Below are 26,674 nucleotides of genomic sequence, written 5' to 3' on the forward strand. Positions count from 1 at the left end.
AAGACACTTCTGATTTCCTTGGTCCAAAAATAATGTCTCCCTCATAGTCATTCTTATGAAATTGAGTATTTTTTAAACAATTTCAAATTTAGAAGAGGGCTACATTTACAGAAAACTTGCAAAGATTGCACAGAGATTTCCCACGTACTCCTTAACAAGTTTCCCCCAATGTTCACATCTTATATTACTATGGTCTATTTGTCCCAACTAAGAATCTAATATTGGTATACACACTGAACACTTGTAACTTACGTTGTAGCTGACTATTAACTGTAAAATCCTTGAAATCAGGCTGTGTGGCCCTTAGTTTACTCATTTCTGTAATATGTACAAAGTCTTTGCTTACCATTGAGCACCAAGTGGGAACTAAAACAATGTTTGTTGAATGAAAGAACAATTACTCCCATTGCCTTAATTGTCTACCTCAACATAATCTCTGTTTAAGTGTTTTGTGTAAGTGGAACATAAATACAGAAAAATGTGACTATAAATGTAGAGCTCAGTGATTTTTCACAATCTGAACATACTCATGTAATTATCACCTGGATTTCAAATAGAACATTTCCTGCATCACAGAAGCCCCTCCATGTGCTCCTTCCAGTAACAACCGCCCTCCATCTTGACTTCTTATGTTGCCTTTAGTTTTATTTCAGTAATGGGACACAGTGTCATGGTTCATGCTTATAATGTGACCCAGTTTTATACTGTTATCATGTCTGTGCAAAGTGGCTTGAATCTATTAAAAAATTCATGGCTTGATTAAAGGAAGTATAACGCAGTAGATTTTCCAATAGCCAAACAATGTCCATTGTCTTTGTAGTTTATATAGTTTCTGCATTAAAGCCTAGCTTACGGTTGGGTGTACCCACTTTGGACCGAAAGACAATTCCATTTCTGACAACATCATTGAGCCCAGTGTAGGAAGTAGGACATAAACCATTTTCATTTCTGTTCCCTTAGAAACACATGGAACAAAATAAAGTTTGCCAAATGGAAATATACAAAACCACTGGGGAAATAAATGTTATTTTTAACCTTCTAAGAGACTATCACAAATAACTGGGAGGAGAGTGGAAAGAATTCAAAAAGCAGATGACCTTTTAACAGGCAGAACATAGCAGGGTCAGCAAGTGTCTAGAGAATGTTGTGACTTGGAGAAGGGATGCTGGGAGCCCAAGCCTGGAGGAACTGATCTCACCGGTTATGATGAGAATGGAGCTAGCTTCTTCCCAATCCTATGTGAACTGGATGGCTAGAAGGGAACCTTCCTCCAGTAATGGAAACAGTGAGAATCCTTGGGTACTAAACAAAGGAGTAGATTTGGAGATCTAGGAGCTAGTGGGTTTGTGGCTGGCAGCCAGGTCTGGAGTGTTGCTTTCAGGATGCCGGGTTTTCTCTACTCTTTGAGCAAATCTCACCCTATGGAGACACAGTCACCTGCATTCTAGGTGGAGACCACAGAGGTGAGGAAGTGGGTTAGAGGGAGGATGACAGCCATACCGTCAGTAGAGGGAGCTGTTCTGGGAAGGAGACAGGGAGACAGGCACCTCTTCCGCTTTAAGAGGGAAAAGAAAGCCACCACAGCCATTCTCACCCTTTTGAAGTTAAATCACTGCTTCACTGCCAGTTCTCAGGTGGCTCAAGAATGGACGGCTACTTTGCAAAGCACGTGCCAATTACACAAAATTGCCTACTTTGTCATGCGAATTTAAACCAAGCAGATAATGCCTCTTGATCAATCTGGCTTTTCTTACAGATACTCAGCATGGAGAAAACTGGCTTGGTTGGAGACAGAGTTTGTGTCACACTTCTTCTCATAAAGGGAAAGTTGCTCCAGACCAAGCAACAAGGGAGATGTCAAAAGCTGGCTGTTCCAGCTTCTCCCTTGAGTTACAGATCGTCACACAACTCTGAGCACAGGAAGGACCTACAGTGTTCTTAGAAGCAGTAGAGTTGCATGCCCTTTACTAACCAGGCTAACCAATGCAAGAGTGTGTAAGACCTTCTAGGCAAAAGGCCCTGGGAGGCTGAGTTTATTCTCAAACCACCAGCCTTTCTCCCACCATCACCTTCAGTTACCAAAACATACTTACTTTTTTTTTTCCTGTAACCTCATTTTAGAAGTGAACAGCTTTCAGTTAAAGTGATTTGCAGGGGATAAATAGAAGTAGGCTCATGCCAGACCTCACAGAGAAGTTCTAGATGGGCCCAGCATGGTGGCTCATGCCTGTAATCCTGGCACTTTTGGAGGTTGAGGCGGGCAGCTTGCCTGGGGTCAGCAGGAGTTCAAGACCAGCCTGGGCAACATGGTGAAACCCCATCTCTACAAGAAGCATAAAAAAATTAGCCGGGCGTGGTGGTGTGTGCCTGTAGTCCAAGCTACTTGGGGGCTGAGGCGGGAGGATTTCTTGAGCATAGGAGGTCAAGGATACAGTGAGCCCAGATCGCCACTGCATTTCAGCCTGGGTGACAGAGCAAGACCCCATCTTAAAAAAGAGAGAGAGAGAAGATCTGGATGGTTCATGTCCTCTGCTTATCCTGGATATCTAGAATCTTACAGAAACCTTATATTACCCTTTCATGAAGTTGGAAAAGGACTTCAGAGAAGGGGGACAGATCAGAAGGCAGAAAATGCACTAAATAGTGTGACTCTCTCTTCATTTAGGCCCAGTTCTTTCTCCTGTACTTCTCTAGTTTTTTAGTAAAAGAAACAAGGAGACTGGAGCTTGGACTAACAGAATTAGCATGTTCAACATCAGTGTTCCAAAAATCATCAGCCATTTATCTTCATGGGGAGTTTTTCCTTTAGGCGCCAGCTGACTTTCTTTTCTTTGGCCCCTCTTTCTCATTCTGCCTTCTGCCACCAGCCTCCATCTCCACTGCAAAACTCTCCACGTCCCATTCAGGTCAGGGCCTTCCTTCACAGGCACAAAAGCTCATCCTGCAAATAATCAGCTTCTGCCCAGGTTCTCTATCATTAGCAATATAGAAAAGAGCAGAAGCTTTCAAGTTTTGCTCACAATTTGACATATATTTGATCAAATTTTTAGTTTGGGCTTGTATGCTCCACCAACCATCAAACCCTGGCAAATGTAAGTAAGGGTGAAGGGATGGTCTACCTCATACACTAGTAAAAACTGAGAACATCTTAGATGCTCATAAACGGAAATAGTATTTAAGTACTTGATGATACCTCCACTAAAGACACTCTTTATGATCTTTAAAGCAATGTTTGAAAAAAGCACAAAAAAGTTTCTGCCACAATATAAGTGAAAAAGGTAGGCTACAAAATGATATAACACGACTAAATGACGTTAAAAACCTGAAGATCTGCTGCAAAGAAAGGGGGTTGTGGGGGGAGACAGGAAGGAAATGCATCAACGTTAACAGAGGTTGAGTCTAGAGGGTGGGGCTTTGGGTGATTACTTTTTTCTTTGTAATTTTCCACCCTTTAAAAGAGCATGTCCTACTTTTATAATTACGGAAAAAAGAAAGAAAACCTTGAGCTTTTGCATTTAACCAGTCCGCAAAAGCAATAAACAAGACGCGCTGTGGCCAGGGGAACCGGCGTTCGAGGGGCCGGCAGCGCGATCTGGCTGTCGCCTGTGGGCGGGGCGCAGTCCCCAGGACAGCCTCCCGGACCCGGGCCCCCAGGCGGCCCGCAACCCTCAAAGAGGAGCCTGTTTTATCTCTGAGCAGAGATGACGTCACCCTAAGGAAACCAGAAAGTGCTGATTAATCATGAAGTCAGAACTAATCCCTGAAAAGAAGTCGGGTAGGGGCGAGGCGCGAGAGTGCCCCAGACGAGATTGCAATCTCAGACGCCGCGACCGGGCTGGGGTCTCGCCCGTCACGCCCAGCCGGGACGCCGGTGCGCCCCGCCCCCAATGTCTGGCCCGCCCCGCCCCCAATGTCTGGCCCGCCCCGCCCCCACCTCGCGTCTCCCCGCTTCCCGCTTCCAGCTTCCCCCGCGTACTCCCAGCCTCCCGCCTCCAGCCTCCCGCCGCCACTAGGTTTCTCCGGCCAGCGGCCTGGGTGGCGCATGCGCAGCGGCGGGATGGCCGGGCCCGCTCCAGACCCTGGCAGTCCACAAGCTCCCAGTCGCCTGCCGTGGTCCCTCCCCCGACAGGTTCTTATTGTACCGCGCAGTGGTCGCGCACCGACTAGCTGTGCTTTTAAAGATGATTATCACTATGGCGGTGAGACAGTAGTTTGGCCGAGACCTGTTCCAGTACCCGAGCCAAAAAGGGTGAAGTAGATCCTGGACCGTCACTGGAAGCCACTTCGAGAGAGAGGCCATGCTTCTTAAAGTATGGGTTTCACAGCCGCCAGTTTTATGGAGGTCTGTAGTCACATGTTATTCACAATCTTATTTTTATTACAGTCGGTTAAAAAGGATTTCATCCATTGCTAGAACACTGCAATCCTCAGCTTCGGGGGTAACCAGAAGGCTCTCTGCGCCCGCTGCTGGGAGGTGGCGGGGCCCCGGGTCCAGAGCCAGGCTGGAGGCGGGCGCGCCCCACCGCCCCTGTGATGAGAGACAGCAGGAAAACTGGGCGTCCGGCAGCCCTGGGGCAGAACAGGTTGCTTATCCCTGGGGAGCCCTCTAAGGGATAAAGGACCTTGGATGCGATCAGTCTTTCTTTGCGGAAAGCCCTCACACCTGTCCTGAGAGATAATTTGCATAAAAGCTGTTTGTGCCCTGGAGGAGAAAAGAAAGTGATTAAAAGAAGGTGGGGAGAGGGGTGGTCTGAGATGTCAGTAAGGATATTGGGCTGTGAAATACGTTGGTCTTATAAGTGGCTCTGCAATATCTTCTAAGAAGAATCCTCTGTGAGGCCAGCCTCTTGTTTTTAGGCTGGTCAAGCAGAAAAGAAGAATGGAAGCCCATTCACTGAGAAGCCACTGGGCCCCGAGGGGCACCTCCATCTTGCCTTCACAGCATTTGCTCTTGCAACAGGTTCTTAGATTAATTTGGCCTCGTGGTCAGTCTTGAAGCAGCTCCCACATGTGCCCTGGCAGCTCAGCGCCCAGCTGTCCCGTCCTGTGTTTGTCTAGTTGATTAGGCAAGTGTTAACCAGTGAACCACAGAGGCCCATGGTCCAGTGGGCAGGGTGTAAGAAAGTACCCGCAACACAGAGATGGACGGAGATAGAGCTGGAGTTTGGGCCAGGTGGGCAGCACCGGCACCTCTCAACAATACCTACAAACATATTGCTCTGCTCATTTGTTTTAATCACATCAAGGCTTGTCACAATCTTTCTGTTTTCTTTTCCCTTACAAAACAAACGTCTCACTAGGGTTGCTTCATGAAGTTCACCAGTACAGTAAGTGCTACAGCACGTTAGATTGCCTTGGCAGGGAGAAGGACCTTTTATCTGCTTTGGATCACTTTTGGAGTCTCAGGCCTTTAAATCTTTTGAACTCTCATCCATTGTTCCACACTAGCTGCTACTGATTCTACAACCCCTGTTCTCGCTTGATTATATTTCTTTGGATGAAATATGATATCTTTAATGTTTTTTGGGATCAAGGGTCTGAGTGTGGGGAGAAGAGGCTCCTAAGCCACAATCAGCAGCTTGATTCCCTATCACCTGTTTGGAGCTCATGGTAACCAGAGTCAACAACTAACAGGATTTAGGAGAAACAGCAGCAGGTTTATGTAGCTCAGAAAGATAGTCCAGTTCCAAGACGTGGGAGGAATAGATAGGGATATTTGGTAGCTGCTCAAATCAGAGCTTCTCAAACTGGCATTCATCATCAGAATTACCCAGGAAACTTTAAAAAATACTGAGTCCCAGAGTTGGGAGTGGGACAGACATCTGTGTTTTTCGAAGTTTTTGAGTGATTCTAACATCAGCCAGAGCAGGGCCTCTGGCTTATGGCTTGGACCACCTCAAATCAGCAGCAGCACCCAGCTTAGGTGACACAGCATACGTGGGGTTGGGGTTGCTTTTAGAACTGTAGAAGACTGATCCCTGGGGAGCCCTCTGAGGGATCAAGCTAAGAGCTTCCCAGGTTTCAGAGATACGTTTGGCCCAGTCTTCTAAAATTCTAGCCCTGCTATTGGAGATAGCCTTAATACCGGGGACTCAGAGCAGAAGGGATCTGGGAAGAGGACAGAAGCATCTAACCTCCTGAGTAACCAGTAGGAAAAAGCTTAGCAGGTACCTAAAACACAGAGAGAGGGTTTTGGGCTCTGGTCCAAGAACCACCAGTGGGGAGAGTAACAGGAGGATCCAAGATGGCTGCACAGCTCTGCTGAGCATATATCCATTTGGTTACCTGCTCAGCCAGCAAAGACGAGATGTAAGGTAAAGCTTATAGGAGTCTGGAACCCAATATTAGACAAGAATTCTATACTACTCAAGCTTTGGCTGAAGGAGGAAATAATATTAATAATAGACATTACTAAACTAATGCTGTCATGGTTAGCATTTATTGATCATTGTGCTAATCATTTTATACTTTAAACTCAGAAAGTTTAGGTATATCCTCTAAGGACTCCCAGCTAGTTGGTGGCAGGGACAGAACTTGAACAAAAGATTAGAGTGTGAGCTCTTTTGATGTCTGATTTCCCATTTCACAGGCCTGTTTACTTCCAGAAGGGAGTTGAACACAAGTTGAAGAGTTGGAGTGGTGGCGGTGAGAGCAGCTCAGGGAGTAAATGATAGTAATGCTAAAAAATGCAAAGTGCAATTAATTTTAAAACTCACATCTTACATATTTACATTGTTGTTTCAATGTAGTTGCTCATAGTCTGAGATCTTAATAGGTCCATGCCATCTTAATGTCAACCTGAGGATTAGGTAGGAACATAGCAAACAAGGCAGTGGACCTAGGGGATGATTAGGTTCTAAATCATATTTTAATAAACAACTTTTCCAGAATCATTTAAAGGGAAACCAGAGTAATCTTGTTAGTACAACCCTCACATTTTAGCAATGTCCTTAAAGTGCTCACCAACTCAGTTTGAGGAGATTGGCAATGACTTGGAAATCATGTCATCCTTGTAATACAGACTTGAGAGTCCAGTGAGGAAAGAGTGAAGGAAATGACGAAGCACCCTTTGGAGGATGATGACAGAAATGTACGCATGAAAATAATCACACCTCAGGGATCTCCGAGGGCCTGCACGCAGTACCGATTACTCACCCGTTGTAAGGTCTCCCAGCATTAATCCATCTTGGCAGTAGGAAGAACATTACCAAATGACTACATTGCCTGCTGGCTTCTTCCAATCTCCTGGCTGGAAAAGCAAATGAGTGAATATTCACTCTGGAAGAGGGAATTGTTTCCTGTATAGAGTCTACTTCATGGAGGTTCTTCAGGCAAGTAAACCAGGATATGAAATATTTTTTGTGCACCACATTCTAACAACTTCTGGAGCATCTAAATCCTGTCTTGGAAGCAGTTTCCTTAGGGTTTAGCCAGGCATTAAACCAAGGTCAATGACAACCAAGGCCATTTTCTAGTTGTACAGTAATTCTAGGGGAAAAACTACTTGGTTTTTGAAGCTGCTTTAATGTTTTTAGGTCAATATTTACTTCACTTCCTGCATATAAGGTGGTTGAAGAAAAAGTGCACTTATAAAAAAACAAAATAAAAACAAACCCCCCTCCCCTCCCCATAAGTTTTACTTACCAACAGTAAGAAAAATAGAGGATTAAAGACAAAAAGAGCTGGCATTCATATGTTGGAAGACTTTTTTGAGTGTCACAGATTTTTAAATAGCTGTCTTTTTTTTAGGTGGTTCTTGATGGGATTGTCAGGAGGGAAAAAAGGCCCTATTATTAAACAAGCCTCAGGAGACATCGAGTGTTTTGGATAGTTAAAGGGAGTAGGGGGTGAGCTACCATGCGCAAGAGAGGTGAGTGTACCATTCCAGCACACTACTAACCCTTGTTAGCATAGAGATTTTCTTTGGAGAAAGACGCTAAATACATTACCCACATTATGCATGAAGAGAGGGTTTACCCAGGAGCTTAAGGCAGGTCATGGACCATATTAGAATGTCATCCAGGAACCCAATGATGCCACAGCCCAGTAAGTCATGAAGACCTCATTCTACAACCTGGAACCATTACCAACCTATAGAAGAGACACTAGCTACTCGTCTAGCCCACAGGGCTGGGAAGAATGTCTGTTCCTCATTTTACTGGGTGGCCGTTGGATTGCAGGACTGGTGAAGAACCATCTTCCCCACAGTGCTTCAGAAAGTTGGGAGCCAGAAGCAGAGGGCTGTAGTTCAGCGATTGTGTGACCAGGGGGTCCTTGCTCCCAGAGCTCCCAAGATGGTGGCGGGCTGCTTGCAAAATGGCCACGGGCCGCTTCCAAACTGGCCGCAGGCCGCTTCCAAGATGGTGGCAAGCCTTGTGTTCTCTGACCTGGGGTTCTTGGGCTCACGGATTCCAAGGAATGGAATCTCGGGCCATGCGGTGAGTATTACAGCTCTATTAGAAGCCATGGGTCACGGAAGAGAACCGTGGAACCAAGTGACTAGTGTTCAGCTCCATTAGGGCGAACCCAGGCACTTAGCTGTGCAGGAATAAGGGCAAGCCTTTAGCCTGATCAGGAGCGGCAATGGGTGCCTCACTGGATCAGGAGCACAGCGGACTCCCTGCTGGATCTGGACGGATGGAAGTCAGTGGCGGGTCTGCAATGGCCGGAAACAACAGTGGTGGATGGCGAGCGAAAGCTCAGCTCCAGCCCTAACAAACACGGACTGGAAGAGAGTGCAGTTGCAAGATTTAATAGAGTGAAAGCAGAGCTCCCATACAAAGGGAGGGACCCAAAGAGGGTAGCCGTTGCTGGCTCGAATGCCTGGGTTTATATCCTGATCATTGTCCCTCCTGCTGTGCTCTCAGGCAACAGATGATTGGCTATTTCTTTACCTCCTGTTTTTGCCTAATTAGCTTTTTAGTGAGCTCTCCTTACTACCTGATTGGTCGGGTGTGAGCTAAGTTGCAAGCCCCGTGTTTAAAGGTGGATGTGGTCACCTTCCCAGCAAGGCTTAGGGATTCTTAGTTGGCCTAGAAAATCCAGCTAGCCCTGTCTCTCAATTGCAGTGAGGACTCTTTAGTTCCTATGGAGTCTGACTTCTAGGTCTTTTTTAGGAACAAGCCATGGGCCTCTGCAGATGACATGGAACAACATATGGCTCAAGTCACAGATTATGTCGCTAAGTCTGGAGGGCTGTGCCCTAAGTTTTTACAGGAAGGCAAGTATTTGACTGGAATCTTCACTGTGGGAAACAGTTAAGTGGTACAAGTTAAGGCATGTGGAAAAGACAGCATCTGAAGCTTCCGCTATGCTAAACCTGTTAGCTATGAGGACCATTTTATCTCAGGGAGGACTGACCAGATTCCTCAGAACTGAAGTCTAAGAATGGAGTCCACAGAAAACAGGTGCAGGACAAGAATTGCTGGTAGGAAAGGGAGGAAGAGAATCAGGATTAAGAGAAGGCAAATAATTCCAAGAAGGTAGACTTGGATTTGGCAGGAAGAACAGCATGAGTGGTTTTCGTGAGAGCCGTTTAACAGAATTTCAGTACGAGTCTAAGGAGCATTTGGGCTGGTTAGCAAATGCAGAAGACTGACAGTGAAGGCGGAGGGAGGAAGAGCTGTACAGGTAAGCACTGCATAAGGGTGCCATGTCTAAAAAACATAATTCACATCGCAAACAACATGGCTTTGATATTTAGTATGACGATTTTTTTCTTGCAGATTTAGTAGTGTTTCTTTTTAACAAAGTAAGTATATTATCACAATTTTCTGACATATGGAAGTAAAATGCCTTGGGGACCGGCTACCGTTTTCCAATTCATGCAAAGACAGCCTACGGACTAGCAATACTCCTGATGCGAAAAAGCTCGAAAGCCTCAAAAGGCATTCTATGATTCTACTAAAGTAGTAGAATCAATGAAATTTGTGAAAGAAGAATCTTCTGTTTATTTCTTACCCTGATCAATATTATGGTTCAGATGAGATATTGAAGGTTAATATTTTTATGTGGGGGATAAGAAAGAGATCAGTGGAAGTGAATCTTTCTTTCTGTTTTAACCTGTATCAGAACACAGGTCCTGATGTTGTATATGTTCTGAAAATTCCTAAGGGTTTTCTTTTGCAATCCTATCTGGTCCTAACTGCCTCCCACTAGGCATGAGACCATTTCCTGTGGTTGCTAGATGTGATTTGAAGGTAGCAGGAGAATGGATAAGTGGGAAAGAATTACTACTCAAGTCAAAACCACTTGGCTTACATATAAAATTCTTGATGTGTTTCAAAAGCATCATTCAAAGCAAGTTGATAAATTAGACTTTTAATTGTGACATCGTAGGTAATGAAGAGTCTCTAGTAAAATTCTCCAAATTTCTTATTTTCTTTCCTATATCTTTGGGAAAAAGAAGTTTAGGAAAATGAGTCAGGTTTAAGGCAAATGGAACTATAGTACCAGAAAAAAATCCACTAATCTTTCTTGTAGCTATAGTTTGTGCTGCCAAAAAAGAGGCAGTTATATGATTATAGATAGAGAACAAATACTCTAATCTTGATGCTTTGATAGGGGACATTTCACTGATTAGCTTTTCGAATAACTAGTTGCTGTCTACTAAGTTTGAGATCTTTATTATAAAATAATTGCCATTGGAAGACTATATTTAAATACCTGGAGAAATCACTCATTGTTTCAGTGATGTGAAATTTTTTTATTTTCTGTCTTATAAATAAGTGACTGACTTAAACTTGGAGCACTAGAAAGACTTACCAAGATCATTAATTGCATTTTCCCATCATGTAAACATTATGTTCAGGAAGGGGTGTAGTAGGAAGTTCTGGGAATTGGGAACAGACAAGCTGTCCTACTTGTCTTCTTGGCTTCTCTGATTGTATAGGTGTATTTGATGTTATGCAGTTTCTGTGAAAAATTTTGCATATCAAAGAATATGGTAAATTTACATAGGGGCTCATTATATAAAGAAATACCTAAGAGAATGTGAGTCTTTGATTAAAAAAAAAAGCCTATTTTGCCATTTAAGATTCTCATGTCCATTTGATGTTTTTCATTCTTTCAGTTTTCTGCTCTAGGGCAGTGTCTAAGTCTGATTTCTGATTTTCAGAAAATAGGCATCAGAATTAGTTGAGTAAGCTTGTTCAAAAAGAAACAAACGCAACAGATTCCTGGACCCCTACCCAGATCAACGGACTTGTCATTTCTGAGGCCTGGGAAACTGATTTTGACAAGATTCCTGCCCCTCCACTTCCTGCAGGGTGATTCTGAAGCACATTAATACATTTACGATTTCACATTCTGTGTTGTCGGGAGCAGGATGGAGATAGATTCTCAGTGCAGTACCAATCCATGAACAAAGAGAGATTAGTCTCTATTGAAGGTTCTTTCTCTGTTGAAATAAACAAAGGAGTAGTTTGAGAAAATCTGGGTGTATTTATAAAGGGCACACAACTGGCTGTGTGGGCTGATAGGCCTGGGGCTAAAAATGTTTGAAACTGCAAAATTGCAAAACCGTCAAGTGTATGGATATTGAGAATTTTAAAAAATAAGATGGAGTATACTCTATCATATAACTATTACAGTTTAAATCCTAATAAAGTGGAATTTGTGACTACAAGATCAACTTGATTCTTATCAAATACGATATTTGGAATTTTAAAAAGTTCTGTGAAATATCTAAACCAAGACTTGTACCTTCTAAAGTTTCATAAATTAGAGATTTAAAAAGTATCATAAATTCTTGAATTCAGCCTTTTATTCCTGCCTGTTAATAGGCTTCTCTAATGCTAATCTGTCAGGTAACAGGTGGTGTGCAATTTCTCATAATCTCATTTTATCTAATTTACTTATACATCTTAGTTTTTTAAGACTTTACATCTTAGTTTTTAAGACTTTTCACTGAAATTGTTTCTACCTGATAATCCTAATCTAGCATTCTTGATCACTTCATGAAACTGGGCTTAAAGGGAATTCAATTTAGGTAGCATTAAAATAATTAAGGAACCTGAATATGAGGGTTGTGTTGTGGTCTCTGAGTTCCCTCTGGCTGTAGGCCTGGCTGTAGCCCTTGGATGTGAGGCTGTGGGGAGGGGTCCTTTGGTTCATTACTGTGATGAGGCTGACAGCGGCTGCTTTCCCAGGCCTCAGAGTTTCCAGCCTTGGGGTGATGTGCAGTTTCACTCCCTTGTCTAGCCCATCATGACTTCCTGTTCTTTTTCTGTAATGTTTTTCAGATCTGCTTCTTCCTGTTGCCTTCCCAGGCCTGGGTCTGGTCCAGGTTTTAATTACCTCACACACACACCTGCACTCTTCTAATATCCTTTTTCCTGTCTACAACTTTTCCTTTCAGCATTTTTTTCCCCTCTTTACACAGAATTCTCTTCCTTAAGCATCATTTCCATCACCCTCCTCTTCCAGCAGCTACCAATTTCATCAAATCCAATCTCCAGGTCCTCTCCTCCAAATCCCGCCTCTCTGCTTGGGCCTTCTATCTCCTCTACAGCTGGACTCTGCTTCAGCCAAGCAAACGGCCTGACACTATGTCTATACAATGCTATAACATCTGGTTAATCCAGTCAATTCTGTCAAATCTTCAGTTAATCATCTGGATGTTTTGTCTACAAGATGCCAAACATCTGGATTGACTGAAGAAATTCACTGCATTGATGAAAGTTTTTTTTTTTTTTTAAACTGAATTGACCAGATGTTTTGGCATCATGTAGACACATTGCTGTCTCCGACATTTGTCTTAATAACTTGTCTGCACAACCTTCTCCCCACCTGGAACATGACCTGTCTCCTCAATGCCATGTTTTCCCTTTCTTTCAAATTATGTTCAGAATTCTGTCTGCCACAAAGCAGTTCTAGATTAATCCCACTAAACCCATCTCTTGCTTCATTCTGGCATTCACTTAGTTTCTACATGTATAATACTTTTCAACTGAAATCGCTGTGTTTTGTCTTTTTATTTTTGGGCATTGTCCTCCTCCTCAACCCCATTAGATCCTGAACTCCAGAGGTGAATCCAAGGTATATAATGAAAACAGTTGGGCTTGTGTAGTGAGAGGCTCTGCAGTCCAGTGACAAAGGGCAGAAACTCTGGAAGTTAGTCTTGTTTTGTACATCAGCTCCTCTGCTTACCACGTGACTTGGACAAATTATTTAACTTCTGTAAGCCTCAAGTCTCTTCCACATTTTTGATATGGAAACGGTAATAGAGCCTACTTCATAGAGTTGTTTATAGGGATTAAATGAGTTGATAAAGTGCTTAGACAAGAGTCTGGCATCAAGTAAATATCCATTAAACGTTAGCACTTACCACTACAGGGGCTTTACCTTTGTAAAAGCTTGGTTTTCTTGTCTATTCTTTCTTTTGACTGTAACAACACCTTGACAGGTAGGTAAGGCAGCTGTGGCTGTTCCCATCTGAGACAGGAGGAAACAGATGTCAAGAGGTTGTATCATTTGCCTATTAAATCAGTTGCAGGTCTGAAGCCTTACAGCCTTGCTTTCTATACATCACATGCTGGCCCTCAATTCTTTGTAATCTCAGGACTTACAGCCCATCTGTGACAAAGTGTCTTATGTTAAATGAGAAAAAGACTGTGGTGGTATTTCCCTAAAGTTACATTTATTCAATTGTTAGAGCAGTCCCTGAAGTGAGGTTGTATCCTTCCTTCATTTTTAGTGTAAACGTGTCCTATCATTATGAAATGATGGTGACATTAAACTATAATATATGTAATAACCCTACATTGGATCCTGAGGGGTTTAGTCATTAATCCAACAAATATTTATTAAGTGTCTACTATTTGCTAGGCAGGGTTCTGGGCACTGGAACAACAGTGAACAAAACTGACAGAAATCCTTTCCTTCATGGAGGTCATTCTAGGGCAGGAGAGGGATGATAAAGAATAAATTAACCTCTTTAAGGCTCAGTTTCCTCATCTATACAATTGATAGCAAGAGTCCCTACTTCATGGGGTTGTTTGTAAGAATTAAGCAAATAAGGCAAAGTACGTGGGAGTTAATAGCGCTATTGAATACAACTAAACAGGGAGATTGAGAGACTGAGCATGTGGGAGGGGTGGCTGGAATTTTAAAGTAGAGTGATTATTGTAGGCCTCATTGAGAAGGTGCCATTTGAGTAAAGACTTGAAGGAACTGAGGGAGTTGGCCATGTGGACATTCTGGGGGCAGTATTCTGGGTGGAGGGAACAGCCATTGCAGAGGCCCTGAGATGGAACACACCTAGCTTACTTGATGAACAGCAGGAAGGATAGTGTGGCTGGTGCAGAATAAGTGATGGAGAAGGTAGTAAGAGAGAAAGTCAGAGAGACAGAGGAAGAGGTGGTAACTACAAAGAGCCTTAGGCCTTTGTAAGGACCTAGACTTTTACTGTGAATTAAATGGGGAATCATTGAAGGGTTTTGAACAGATAAGTATAACAACATGACTTGTTTTATAAAGTTTAACTGGCTTCTATGTTAATAATAAATTATAGGAAAAAAAGGGTGAAAGTTTATCATAGCAGTCCACATGACAGTTGATGGTCCCTTTGACTAGGGTGGTAGCAGTGGGAAGTAGCAAATAATGGTAAAATTCTGGAAATATTTTGAAGGTGGAGTCAACAGAATATCATAACAGACTGAATGTGTGAGATAAAGACTGGAATCCAAGCTATTTGGCCTAAGCAACTGGAAATTGCATTATGGGCAATGCAATTATCATGTTGCCCATAATGGAGATGGGAAAATTACAGAGGAAGCAGGTTTGGTGGAGGCAGGGCTGGGAAGTGTAGATGACAGTTACATTTCGGACATGGTAGGTTTGATGGACATTATGGAATTTCACTCTGAAATGGATCTAGTCCTCACATAATATCATGTATAACTTTTCCAAATTAATTTAAAAATCACTTGTTGAATTCTTTTGTTCCTTGGGAAATAGTATCCCATTCTTAATTAGTCTATTCACTTACGCCAATAATATAGTATTGTTACAAAGTTTTGTAATAGAAATAAAATGGTCATATTCCTCTTATTCTAAATAAAATATTTCCTTAAAATTGCAAATTAAAAAATAATACACACCACACAAAAAGAAGGAAGCCTTCTAATTGTAAGTTTACTCACAGCTGTTGAGAATGAACCATACAACATATACTTTAGTCATTTATTTTCCATACATGGTATGCTTCATTTCAAATATATTCCTTTTTTTTTTTTTTGAGACGGAGTCTCGCTCTGTCGCCCAGGCTGGAGTGCAGTGGCGCGATCTCGGCTCACTGCAAGCTCCACCTCCCGGGTTCACGCCATTCTCCTGCCTCAGTCTCCCGAGTAACTGGGACTACAGGTGCCTGCCACCATGCCCGGCTAATTTTTTGTATTTTTAGTAGAGATGGGGCTTCACCGCATTAGCCAGGATGGTCTGGATCTCCTGACCTCGTGATCCGCCCGCCTCGGCCTCCCAAAGTGCTGGGATTACAGGTATGAGCCACTGTGCCTGGCCTTTTTAATTAATTAAATAATTAATTAATTTATTTTTATTTTTTTTGAAACAGATTCTCGCTCTGTTGCCCAGGCTGGAGTGCAGTGGTATGATCTCGGCTCGCTGCAACCTCCGCCTCCCATGTTCAAGGGATTCTCCTGCCTCAGCCTCCTGAGTACCTAGGACTACAGGTGCGTGCCACCAGGCCCGGCTCCCTTTTTTTTTTTTTTTTTTTGAGACAGAGTTTCGTTCTTGTTGCCCAGGCTGGAGTGCAATGGCATGATCTCAGCTCACCACAACCTCTGCCTCCTGGGTTCAAGCCATTCTCCTGCCTTAGCCTCCTGAATAGCTGAGATTACAGGCATGTGCCACCACGCCCGGCTAATTTTATATTTTTAGTAGAGATGGGGGTCTCTCCATGTTGGCCAGGCTGGTCTCGAACTCCTGAGCTCAGGTGATCCACCCATCTTGGCCTCCCAAAGTGCTGGGATTACAGATGTGAGCCACTGCACCTGGCTCATTTTTGTATTTTTAGTAGAGAGAGGGTTTCACCATGTTGGCCAGGCTGGTCTCGAACTCCTGACCTCAGGTGATCCTTCTGCCTCAGTCTCCCAAAGTGTTGGGATTACAGGCATGAGCCACCGCTTCTGGCCTCAAATATATTCTTATTAAAGTGTTTGAATATCATAATAAATCTCTAGAGTAAATTCAGAAAATAAATAGGAAAGTCACTTGAGTGTCCTGCTTTTAAAATTATCCTGAGTACTTTTAAAAAGTGCCATAACTTTAGCAATGACTATCATTTTTGGCATCATGAGAATGAGAAAATAATAATTTCCTAAAAGACCAAGAACAGCTTCTTTCTGACTGGTGCTGTGAAGAAAGCCTCCAGAAGATGTTTAACATGAATTAGCACCATGATCTAATCTTAAGGAAATAATTCCCAGCAGATGTGGAAAAGAGAGAGACCAGACTCCTGTCTGCATTTCATTTAGAAGCCAGTCATCTTTCCTTTTCAGGTAGGATTTCTCACCCCCAACCCAAAATACAGTTTAAAATAAATAATGAATTTATACATTATTACTTACCTGGAATAATTCAAAGAACTATAATTACATTTCTTTCCTTTCCCCACCCAACGCTGTTTTTTTCCCCCCTGTAAGATTTGGTTGCGTCTTGAATTGGACATATGACTAATTGGGGCAAAAAACACAAGAAGCAGGGGAAAAATAAATGTGAGGCAAGTGGTTTTGGAAAACTCCATCAAGAGAGAATCTAAAGATATAAACTGCCATAAAAATGTAGGGTACAGGTATTGCTAGAACTTAGAGGACGGTGTGAAGTAATTACATAAAATAGAAATATGCATGAAGACTGTGATCCTGGCAAAGGGTTCAAACCTTTGTGTAAGTTCTTTAGGGCCAATGCAAGAGTCACTGTATAAGCTTTTAGCTAGAATAAAACAGAATGGGAAAAATAACCAGTTTACTGGAGCTACTTTTGGTGGCTTGAAATCAGCCACGGTGAGAGGACTTATGTTGTGGAAATCAGTAAATGCTGCAAATGAGGGCTCTTCTTTCCTTTATTAAGGAAAGCTGGTTTACCAGCCTACCAATGAAAACAACTTTCACAGGGATTTCCACAGGGAATAATGAAACTCTTAGCACCTGTGACAAAGATTGTCCCCCTATGGCTTTGGTAGTGGTGGTAGTGATTTTAGGGAATGACTAAATGTTTATTTCTACAAACACAGGATTTCTAAAGCCCATCCTAGTAAGATTTGGTGTTTCATTATTTCTCTCAGAATTCAAATTTCATCAAGGCTTTATTAGAAAGGATTTCTCTACAGTATGGTTCCTGTTTCACTTGTCTTCAGTAAAAGCTAAAAGAAGAAAGGAGATAAAATATACTTGGGACAGTTAAACTTCCTGCTTTCTAGTAAGCAGAAATGATACCACCTGATAAACTGTTTAGAGTTATTGGAACAGAGACAAAGCCATAGAGAACCTAGACCTGCTTTTGTGTGTGTGTGTGTGAATGACAGTGTTAAAGAATGTAACCTCTCTTAACTTCTCTACACCCATTACAGACAAATTGCTTATACTGATACAACCCTCAATGGTAACTCACTTCACACCTCCATTTTCTTTCTTGTTATCACCAAGATTAAACAGCATGTTTGGGCATTATTTTGCATTTATCTAACCTTTTCCATACAGGCCACAGTGCTACAACAGAACAGGTTTATGTACCTCACACGTCAGATCTTATCAAGGAACTTGGTAGTGACAGCTTGATAAGGACATCATAGCTGATTGAACTTGTGCTAAAAACAGCAGCAAACCACTCATCTCCTCACACTTTTTAATGACCTTGTTCTATGGTAGCCCCATTTTTAGATGCAGCAGATGCATTACTGTGTGGCCTCAGAGGATACAGAGTGCTGAGGGCATGTGTATTGTTACACCATTTAGTATTCACCTATGGCTTTGATGGTGGTGGTAGTGATTTTGGGGAATAAATTAATAAATGTTTCTTTCTACAAACCCAGGACTTCTAATAGTAAGATTTGGTGTTTCATTATTTCCCTTGGAATTCAAATTTCATCAAGCCTTGCATTTTGTATTATATCATTAAAAATTCTAGAGAGATCTGCATTTGCCTCAATTACCTACTGAGAATGGAGAGGTCTAGGGTTAAACTTTCACCTTGCCAATGACTTCAACCATGAGAAAAACTGATTTGTCATAAAATGAGAAAAAAAATTGCTGGGAGTTACTTTTCTCTTTGCTCTCCAGAACGTGCAGCATTGTCACAGACAATGAATAAGAATGCTAACTCATATAGCAAGGAAGAAATGTAAAAAACAAAACAAACAAACAAAAAACCAATGCTAACATACTTCCTTGTCTTAGGATAACATCCCTAGGGTAAGACACATAAAATAAAAATCCCAAATATGAAATTAAAATTAAAAGACTAATTTTCTAACATGTTTTTTGATTTTTTTTTTTTGTTTTGGGAATTCATTTGGCTCCCACACATTCCTGTGACATTTGCAAAAGGTTTACTGTGAACACATTTCATACAATATTGAACAGGTAATTCAACTACATTTTTAAGCTTTTTAAAAATTATTATTGCTCTTATTCAGTTAAGTTTATGGTGAATTTTATTATCATGTTGAAGTTCTTCTGATAAAATTCTAATCTCTGTAGAATTTCAGATCTTTCTGCTCCTTGTGGTTAAAACAGGATGAGAAACATTCAACCAAACTGGTTTTAATTTTGTCATTCAGTTATCTTTTTAAACCTGCAAATAGTATTCTCTAATGTGTGCCCTGGAGGTCTGTGGTTTCCTCTGTTCCAGGATAACACTGCACTGGTTAAGGTGGACACAATCCAGGAGGAATGGTAGAGAAACCACAGGGTACTTCAACACAGACAGATTTAGTGGTAATATGTTTCAGAATAACCAACAGAGACTTTGTGAGTTTGGAAGATGAAATTCTGTTTTATCTGAAATAAAACCAATATTATAACCTTTATGGTGAGGGGAAGATGGGACACACTTCCAAGCACTGGCTTATTTTGGGGTGGCTTTGAGTCTGACCACTCTGCATTTGAGTGGGTTGACATTTTCTCAGAACACCTCAATCATAGCCCTCTCCTCCTCTTTGAAGCTCTCTCCTTCTTCCTGAAGCAAATAGAAAGGGTTCTTGTTAGTACTGGGGGTTCTTCTGTCTTCTCACCTCAGGTTCCAGATATAATCATAAAAAAATTGTGAAATATTTCAGATATTCCAAAATGTACAGAAAATGAGAACTGAGTATCTACCATCCAGCACTTAAAAAATAAAACATTACAAACACAAGTGAGCTCCCTGTGAATTCCTTCTCAGAGGCAAACACTATTTCCACATGTTTTTATACTTTTCTACATATGTGTATATTCATAAACAATATATCATAATGAATTGTGTGTCTTAATTTTTATATAGGCGGTTTCCTTTTTTTCCACACTATTTTAAAGATCTGCTACTACATATAGCTCTGGTTTACTGATTTTCACCTCTATAAAGTATTCCATAGTATGACTATTCAACAACTTATTTATCCATTCTTTGATTGATGCTTTAGTTTATAACTTAGTACTCCTCTCCTTGAGCAATATGTGAGAATTTCTTTAGGATTCCTAGGACCTAGAATTAGAATTTTTGGGTTATTGGATATACACATTTTTAACTTCACTAGATATTGCCAATATCAAAAGAGGTGGAACCACCAGGAGTGAGGCCCATCCATCTGTTTAACTAGCCCTCAGGGTTCAAAGTTTCAGATTCAGTAGTCTGAAAGAGAGGTGGTAGTGGTGGGTGGTATGGCCAAGAAGTTACATTTCTGACATGTTCTGAAGTGATGCTACTGCTGTAGTGTTGCATCTGGGATTACATTTTGAGAACCAGTGCTCTATGCTCTAGAGAAAGCCTATCAGATTACATTCTGAAAGAGAGAGCTGATGAGACATGATCTGAAAAGAAGTAGCTGGTGAGATTTTATCAGGTTAGTGAAATTAGCCCGTGATATAATTTTAGCATTCAGACTGTAATATATAATATAGATAATATACAGTAAATAACCAGTATGGGCCAGTTGCAATGGCTCGTGACTGTAATCCCAGCACTTTGGGAGGCAGAGGCAGGTGGATCACCTGAGGTTGGGAGTTTGAGACCAGCCTGGCCAACATGGAGAAACCCCGCCTTTACTAAAAATACAAAATTAGCCGGGCATGGTGGCACATGCCTGTAATCCCAGCTACTTGGGAGGCTGAGGCAGAAGAATTGCTTGAACCCAGGAGGCGGAGGTTGTGGTAAGCTGAGATTGTGCCATTGCACTCCAGCCTGGGCAACAAAAGCGAAACTCTGTCTCAAAAAAAAAAAAAACAAAAAACAAAAAACAAAAAACGAGTATGAATGATTGTCATCAAAAGCTAAATTCTTAATGAGTTTTTATTGTCAGAATGAGACCTCTGCATGTGCTCTTGGTATCGCTGTGCTGAGAAGGGCAGAGGAGTGGGCAGGGGGCCAGATGTCAGGCTGGGCATGCAGTGAGCCTGGCTGATGTTACTTAGAGTGTTAAAGTATCTTGACTGTGCCCATAAAACCCAGGCACTGGCCTGCATGGAGGTGTGAATGTTCACTTGGGGGTTCCTCAAGACTGAAGGCATGAGGATATTGAGTTGTGCTGGCTTGGATATTTTGAAATATTTATATGCAAAAAACCCCATCCATATTTATATTCTATATTTTATTTATAATATTTTATTATATTCTGAAGTTAGTGAAAGGGAGGTTTCCCACAAATATTCTTTCTGTAGGAACTTCTTATAAAAAAATCTTGAAAAGGAAGCCTTCATATATTTTAGGGTAAAAGGACACAAACAGGCTTGCAGTCTGCAATGGTTAACATGTAATGTGGAAGGAAAGTTATTTTATTTCAGATTTAGCAATATAAAAGGTCAGCTAGGAAAAAACACATGTACCAGTAACCAAAAGCATTTGCTTACATCATTCCACAATTTGCAAAACAAGATAATTGTTTTTCAAAACCAGACAACAGGTTCAAAAATACTTCTTTTCACACCCCTAAGTGATGCTGTTGGGAACAATGGCTGTTACAAGGCCATTGTAGGCACATTTCCAGCAAGTTCTGGTTATCATTATTCTCATTTTATCTTCTTTCTTTTTTCTCTCTCATCAGCTTTTTGCTTTCTTCCCTCCTTCTTTTATTCACTGGATTCCGAGGATCATAGATTTCAAATGTATCTGAGTCTTGCATGCTTGCATCTTTCACTTTTCTGCTTTTATCCTCAAACTGAAGTACATGTGACATCCTAAATAGGGAGAGAGATGGTTCAGTGATTTCTTGCATGGGAACTTACAGTAGAAATTCTATACTCTACTATCATCGACGTAATGAAACATAAGCATACAGAACACCAAGAAGGGTTTGTTGTTTACTGGTGCTTACACCACATGGAAACCAACTTCTCAGAAAACCCTTAAATTTGAAAAACATGTCTGGAGTTTGTTCTGCTGGTTTGTATTTCTAGTAGAGAGTCTCTTTGCCTCAGTCTTCACTTGAGGTTTCTCCCCTGTTGGGAGGTTAAAAGAGTTCTATACAGAAGTGTTCCTCAAAGTAAACTCAGAGGACACTGTCTGCTTCCTTTAAAGAACACATTCCTTTAGCCAGAGTGAGTCAGGTTGCAGAGCAAAACTCAAGACAATAAGCCAGCCCTATCTGATTTTTAAAAATTTCAACAGTTACACGGGTCAAGAGTTGGGAATACATTAAGGTAATTTAAAAATGATGTTCAGATGGTGTTATGACTCTCTTTCCTGGGGAATTTGCTGGTTTAAAAAATATTTTCTTCATACAAAAGGAAACTAAACTTTTGACATAACTCTATGGACTAATTTCCTTCTACTGTTGATTACAATGAATCTAACGAATCCTGCTTTCTTACTTCATCAAAAGCTTACTGGTCGTAAGGTATCAGCATATGCTGGAATCCTGAGAAGTCATAAGCTAGCTATCTTTAGGATCAGCGAAATATGTTAGTAATTAGATGTGCCCCATATGAGGTGCCAGGAATAAACAGGGAAGTCCAAAGAGCAGACTTCAGAACAGTTGAATGAATTTAGAAAGAGAAAAGTTCAATTTTTTTTTTTTGAGACGGAGTCTCACTCTGTTGCCCAGGCTGGAGTGCAGTGGCACGATCTCGGCTCACTGCAACCTTCACCTCCCAGGTTCAAGTGATTCTCCTGCCTCGGCCTCCCAAGTAGCTGGGACTACAGAGATTTGCCACCATGCCTGGCTAATTTTTTGTATTTTTAGCAGAGACGGGGTTTCACCATGCTGGCCAGGCTGGTCTCAAACTTCTGACCTCGTGATCTGCCCGCCTCGGCCTCTCAAAGTGCTGGGATTACAGGTGTGAGCCACCGTGCCCGGCGAAAAGTTCAATTTTCATACAAATAAAACTCTTAAGTCTTTTCCTACCAGTTATATCCTATACACACTTTTCTTCATCACAGCAGATAGGGTTAAACTGTAGGATTAATACTTCTTATATGCCTGTTGTAACTTTCAGATGAAACCCAAATATGATGCTAATATCTTTTCCCCCATATAAGCAGAGATCTGGGTAGTAGGTAGGCAGTAGTGAAGATCCCTCACTCTTTTCTCTCTACAGCAGCACAAATGATGAGTGAAATTTACTTGTGTGGCAAACTCACGTGGGTATACCTAGATTTTGAAGAATCCTAAAAAGATTTTAGGAGGGAAATAAAATGTCACAATTTTAGTGATACCATCATTACTAAGGGTTCAGTAGCTGCTGCTCACCAGGGCTGGCGAGTTGAGACTTATGTACCATTTCTACCTTCTTTTGTCCCACCTGAGTAAGCTTACTGGAAAGCAATAAGTAGAAATGATATATATGGATGATCTAGAATCTACTTTAATTTACTGAATAAGTCACATTCACATTTTTATACTTCATTATTATTATTATTATTATTTTTGAGATGAGATCTTGCTATGTTGCCCCAGATGGTCTCGAACTCCTGGGCTCAAGTGAACACCTTGCCTCAGCCTCCCAAGGAGCTGAGATTACAAGCGCATGCCACCATGCTTAGAACTATATTATTAATGATACATAATTTGTATCAAATTTCATAACTGATCTTAATACCTGAATATGCTATTTCACATGTGGAGTTGCTGACTTTTTACACTTCCATTCCTTTAGTAGACACCCTTATTTAGAAAATGTATTGTACAATAGTTGCAAAATCTAATTTTCTTGTGCGTTCAATTTCCTACAGCGTTTAGGTATTAGCTTCTGAAAGTAAGACAATCTCTAACTCCCAGAAAAAGGCTGACTGTTCGACAGCCATGGTATTAAGTAAACCACTAGAACCAGTTGGAAGAATAATTAAACCAGATTTATGCAGTTAATGATATCTCACCAAGGTCTAAATAATCAGTGACAACTCACTTCAGTAAATACACCTCTGAAAGCCAATTAACCAGTAATAGCCACATGCTTTTGAAAGTTGGCCCGTCGGCTGCAGACTCGCTCCAGTGAATATGCTTCTGAAAGCCAGCCAGTCAACAATAGTTTCTTTCGAATAATGGGGCTTCTGAGGCTGATAGCTGCCCCTAAACAATTCCTGACCCCAAAACACTATGTAAGATTTGCAGCCTGCTTTGCTTGGAGACACTGTGCCTAAAAGCACAGCTCCTCTTTACTTAAGTAATAAATTAAGCCTTTTTTTCTCCAGTCATTGAGAGGTAGCCTTTTCCTTCAACACTTCTTACAATCTTTGCTGCATCCCCCACAAAATGCACCCTTTAAAATTGTAATATTACCACTGATGAGAAGTAAGTGCAGAAGAATGGTAGGACTGTCCTGTTAAAGGTACTTTACCACACATCGGGGGCATCTAGACCCCTCTACTGCACTTCAGTACATGCTTAGCAGCAGCTTTCCAAGTGCTTACGGGCTGGCTGTGTTGATGTCTAAGCCAACACCAGTGTAGCTGGAATCATACGCCCTTTAAAACACTTTCATCAATACTCCTGGATTGATATGAGAAAACAAACTTACTGTCTTATTAATACCTCTTCATATACATACTCTTCTATTTAAAAAATTATCCTCTTCTCTGCCCAGAAATACAGATGGTTTTCTGTAATATCCATTTCTAGTAGGGATTCTCCATGTTTCAAAAATGACTTGATCAGAATTTGTCAATTAAGAATATAAAAAGGCACCTTCTTCCTTTCTATGCCATGAGAGAATCTTGCAACTATTGGATTTAGTCGGCTCTGGTATAAAAAATGAACTCTAGACACATGAATAACAGCATAAAGTCCACAAGAAGAAACAGATTTCCTTACAAATTTGAAAAAAAGCAGAGAGCCGTGAGTTAAAGGAGCTGTCTTTTTCAACTGTTTGTTTCATACACCACTGCACTAAGCAAGTCCAACATTTTGATTAATAACAAACCTAAACCCAGAGGAAAGAAAGGGCTATCAGCTTACAAACTACTTCAGCTTTAATATCATAATACTTAGCATGGCTAGTTACTTGGCAATAATATTTAACCTTTAATAGAAATAAAAGCATAATCAAAATGCTTCATCCATTTATCTTTCAACATGCTTTGGTCACTTCATTGTGAAAAGCAAAACAAAACAGTTATTATGATTTTCAGCATAATAAATTCCTGACCTACTTGCCTCTATAAATCACAGACTGTACGAATTGAAAGCATGCCTGCACTTTACAGTCTCCTATGAAGATACACAATAAGATTTAGAATACGGACTCAATTTGAGTACAGGGGGTCTGATAGTTTACAATCATGTATGTCCCAATAACTCAATACTATCCACTCTGCGGCTCTTTATGGAATTGGCCCAAAAAAAGTAGTGAATTTTTTTGGAATTAATTACACACTGATCATTTACATATGAAAATTGTAGAGCTTGTTCACTTGAAGGCAAAGATAAAAATTTAGGTTTGATTAATAAAAAATTTCACATAGGCTCAGATTCTCAAATAACATTGACTTTATAGTGTGTTACAATATTATATATAGTGTATATATAAAATCTATGGTTATATATAATATATAGCTATATATTATACATATGGTATATAGTATATATATAGTATATATACAGTATATACACTATATATAGCTGATCTCTATGGTATATATTATATATATCATATATAATATGTAATCTATTATATATTATAGTATATAGTATATATTATATATATAGTATGTTAAAATATGGAAGTTTACTATTTTCAGAGAGGTTGTGTTTGACAGGAAAGTGGTTTTTTTGTTATTGTTTTTGGTGTTTTTTTGGTATGGGGCTGTGTAAAATTACAAACAGAAGTAAACAACTGATTTTTCAAAAAGGACTAGACCTTGACTGACTTCACTAACTTCTTATCCAGTTTTTAAAGTTCTCCCACAATTGTGAAATAGACTAAGATACAATAGCTATTTGTATCAATGGGAAATATCAAGAGAGGAACTGATTCTCAGACACACAGTAAGTAGCCTAATATAGAATTCCAACATTAGCAATTCATTTCCGATTTAAATGAATTTAAATTACTTATATAATATAAACAGCTATCCTTTTCATTGGGAAGTCTACAAACCTCTTCTTCCCACATCCAAGCCACCCTAACTTAGTTAGGAACTTATCACCCAACCCTACGATTGTTGCAGGTGTCCTAATTGTTGTACATCTGTACTATTTCCTTCCCAGATCCAAAGCTTAAAAAATAATATTTCTTACACATTTCTTTTATAGCATTCTTTTGATCAGAAACTACTGGTTATCATATTAGACTGAAATAAATACCTCAGTCTACCCTTAAAAGTCCTCCAGCAACTGGTGCTTCCTATCTCACCAACCTTATTTCATTTCTTTCATCAATTCTCCCCATTTTGTAATTGCCTGTTTACTTGATTGTGAACAGACTCAGTTGTTTGAGACAGTTTGAGTCTTGTTCACTGTTGCATTCCCGGTGCCAAACATGGTGATTTGTGTTGGGAATAAGGCCTTCAGACCCTTTGTACTGGTCAGGCTTGTTGGCTGGTACTAGAAGGCTTGCTAAGCTAAGAGTCAACTTCCTTTTGTGGGTAGAGACTGTCTTATATTTTGATGATAAACTCCCTAAAACATCTACCAGATTCTGCAGAAAGTTTCAGGCTCAGCATAAGTCTCTTTTCATTTCTCACAGCTCACCAAATACTGATAGTTGCTTTTCCACTCACTCATACTAGTGATTGCTAGTTTTTATTTCCTCAAAAGACTGCAGTGGGAACATGCCTGATGTTCTTATCCATCTCATATAGCACCTGATGTAGAACTAGAGAGAAGGGCCCCTTTTTTTATTATTTGTTTAAAGCAATGTTTCTCAAAGCATATTTCTAGAGCCCCTGCATCCGATGCAGGTTGCATGTTAAAATCACCAAGTAGCTTTAAAAACTATCAGTGCCAGGCTTCCAACTCCAAAGGTATTGATTTAATTGTTCTGGGATGGGGTCCCAGCATCAGTAACTTAAAAAAAATGTTCCTAGTTAT

General features: G+C 40.7%; 1 protein-coding gene across 1 annotated transcript in view; it reads right to left on the reverse strand.

Annotated features, from left to right (window-relative positions):
- Positions 1-20,955: 20,955 nt before the first annotated feature.
- CWC27 (CWC27 spliceosome associated cyclophilin) overlaps positions 20,956-26,674 on the reverse strand; it is a 251,293-nt gene continuing 245,574 nt past the window's right edge. Inside the window, exon 14 of the mRNA XM_517739.8 lies at positions 20,956-21,386. Coding sequence (XP_517739.3) covers positions 21,224-21,386 — 163 coding nt within the window. The 3' untranslated portion in view covers positions 20,956-21,223. The remainder of the gene's footprint in view (positions 21,387-26,674) is intronic.

This window comes from Pan troglodytes, chromosome 4 (assembly GCF_028858775.2).
Source record: "Pan troglodytes isolate AG18354 chromosome 4, NHGRI_mPanTro3-v2.0_pri, whole genome shotgun sequence".
In the NCBI taxonomy this organism is placed as follows: domain Eukaryota; kingdom Metazoa; phylum Chordata; class Mammalia; order Primates; family Hominidae; genus Pan; species Pan troglodytes.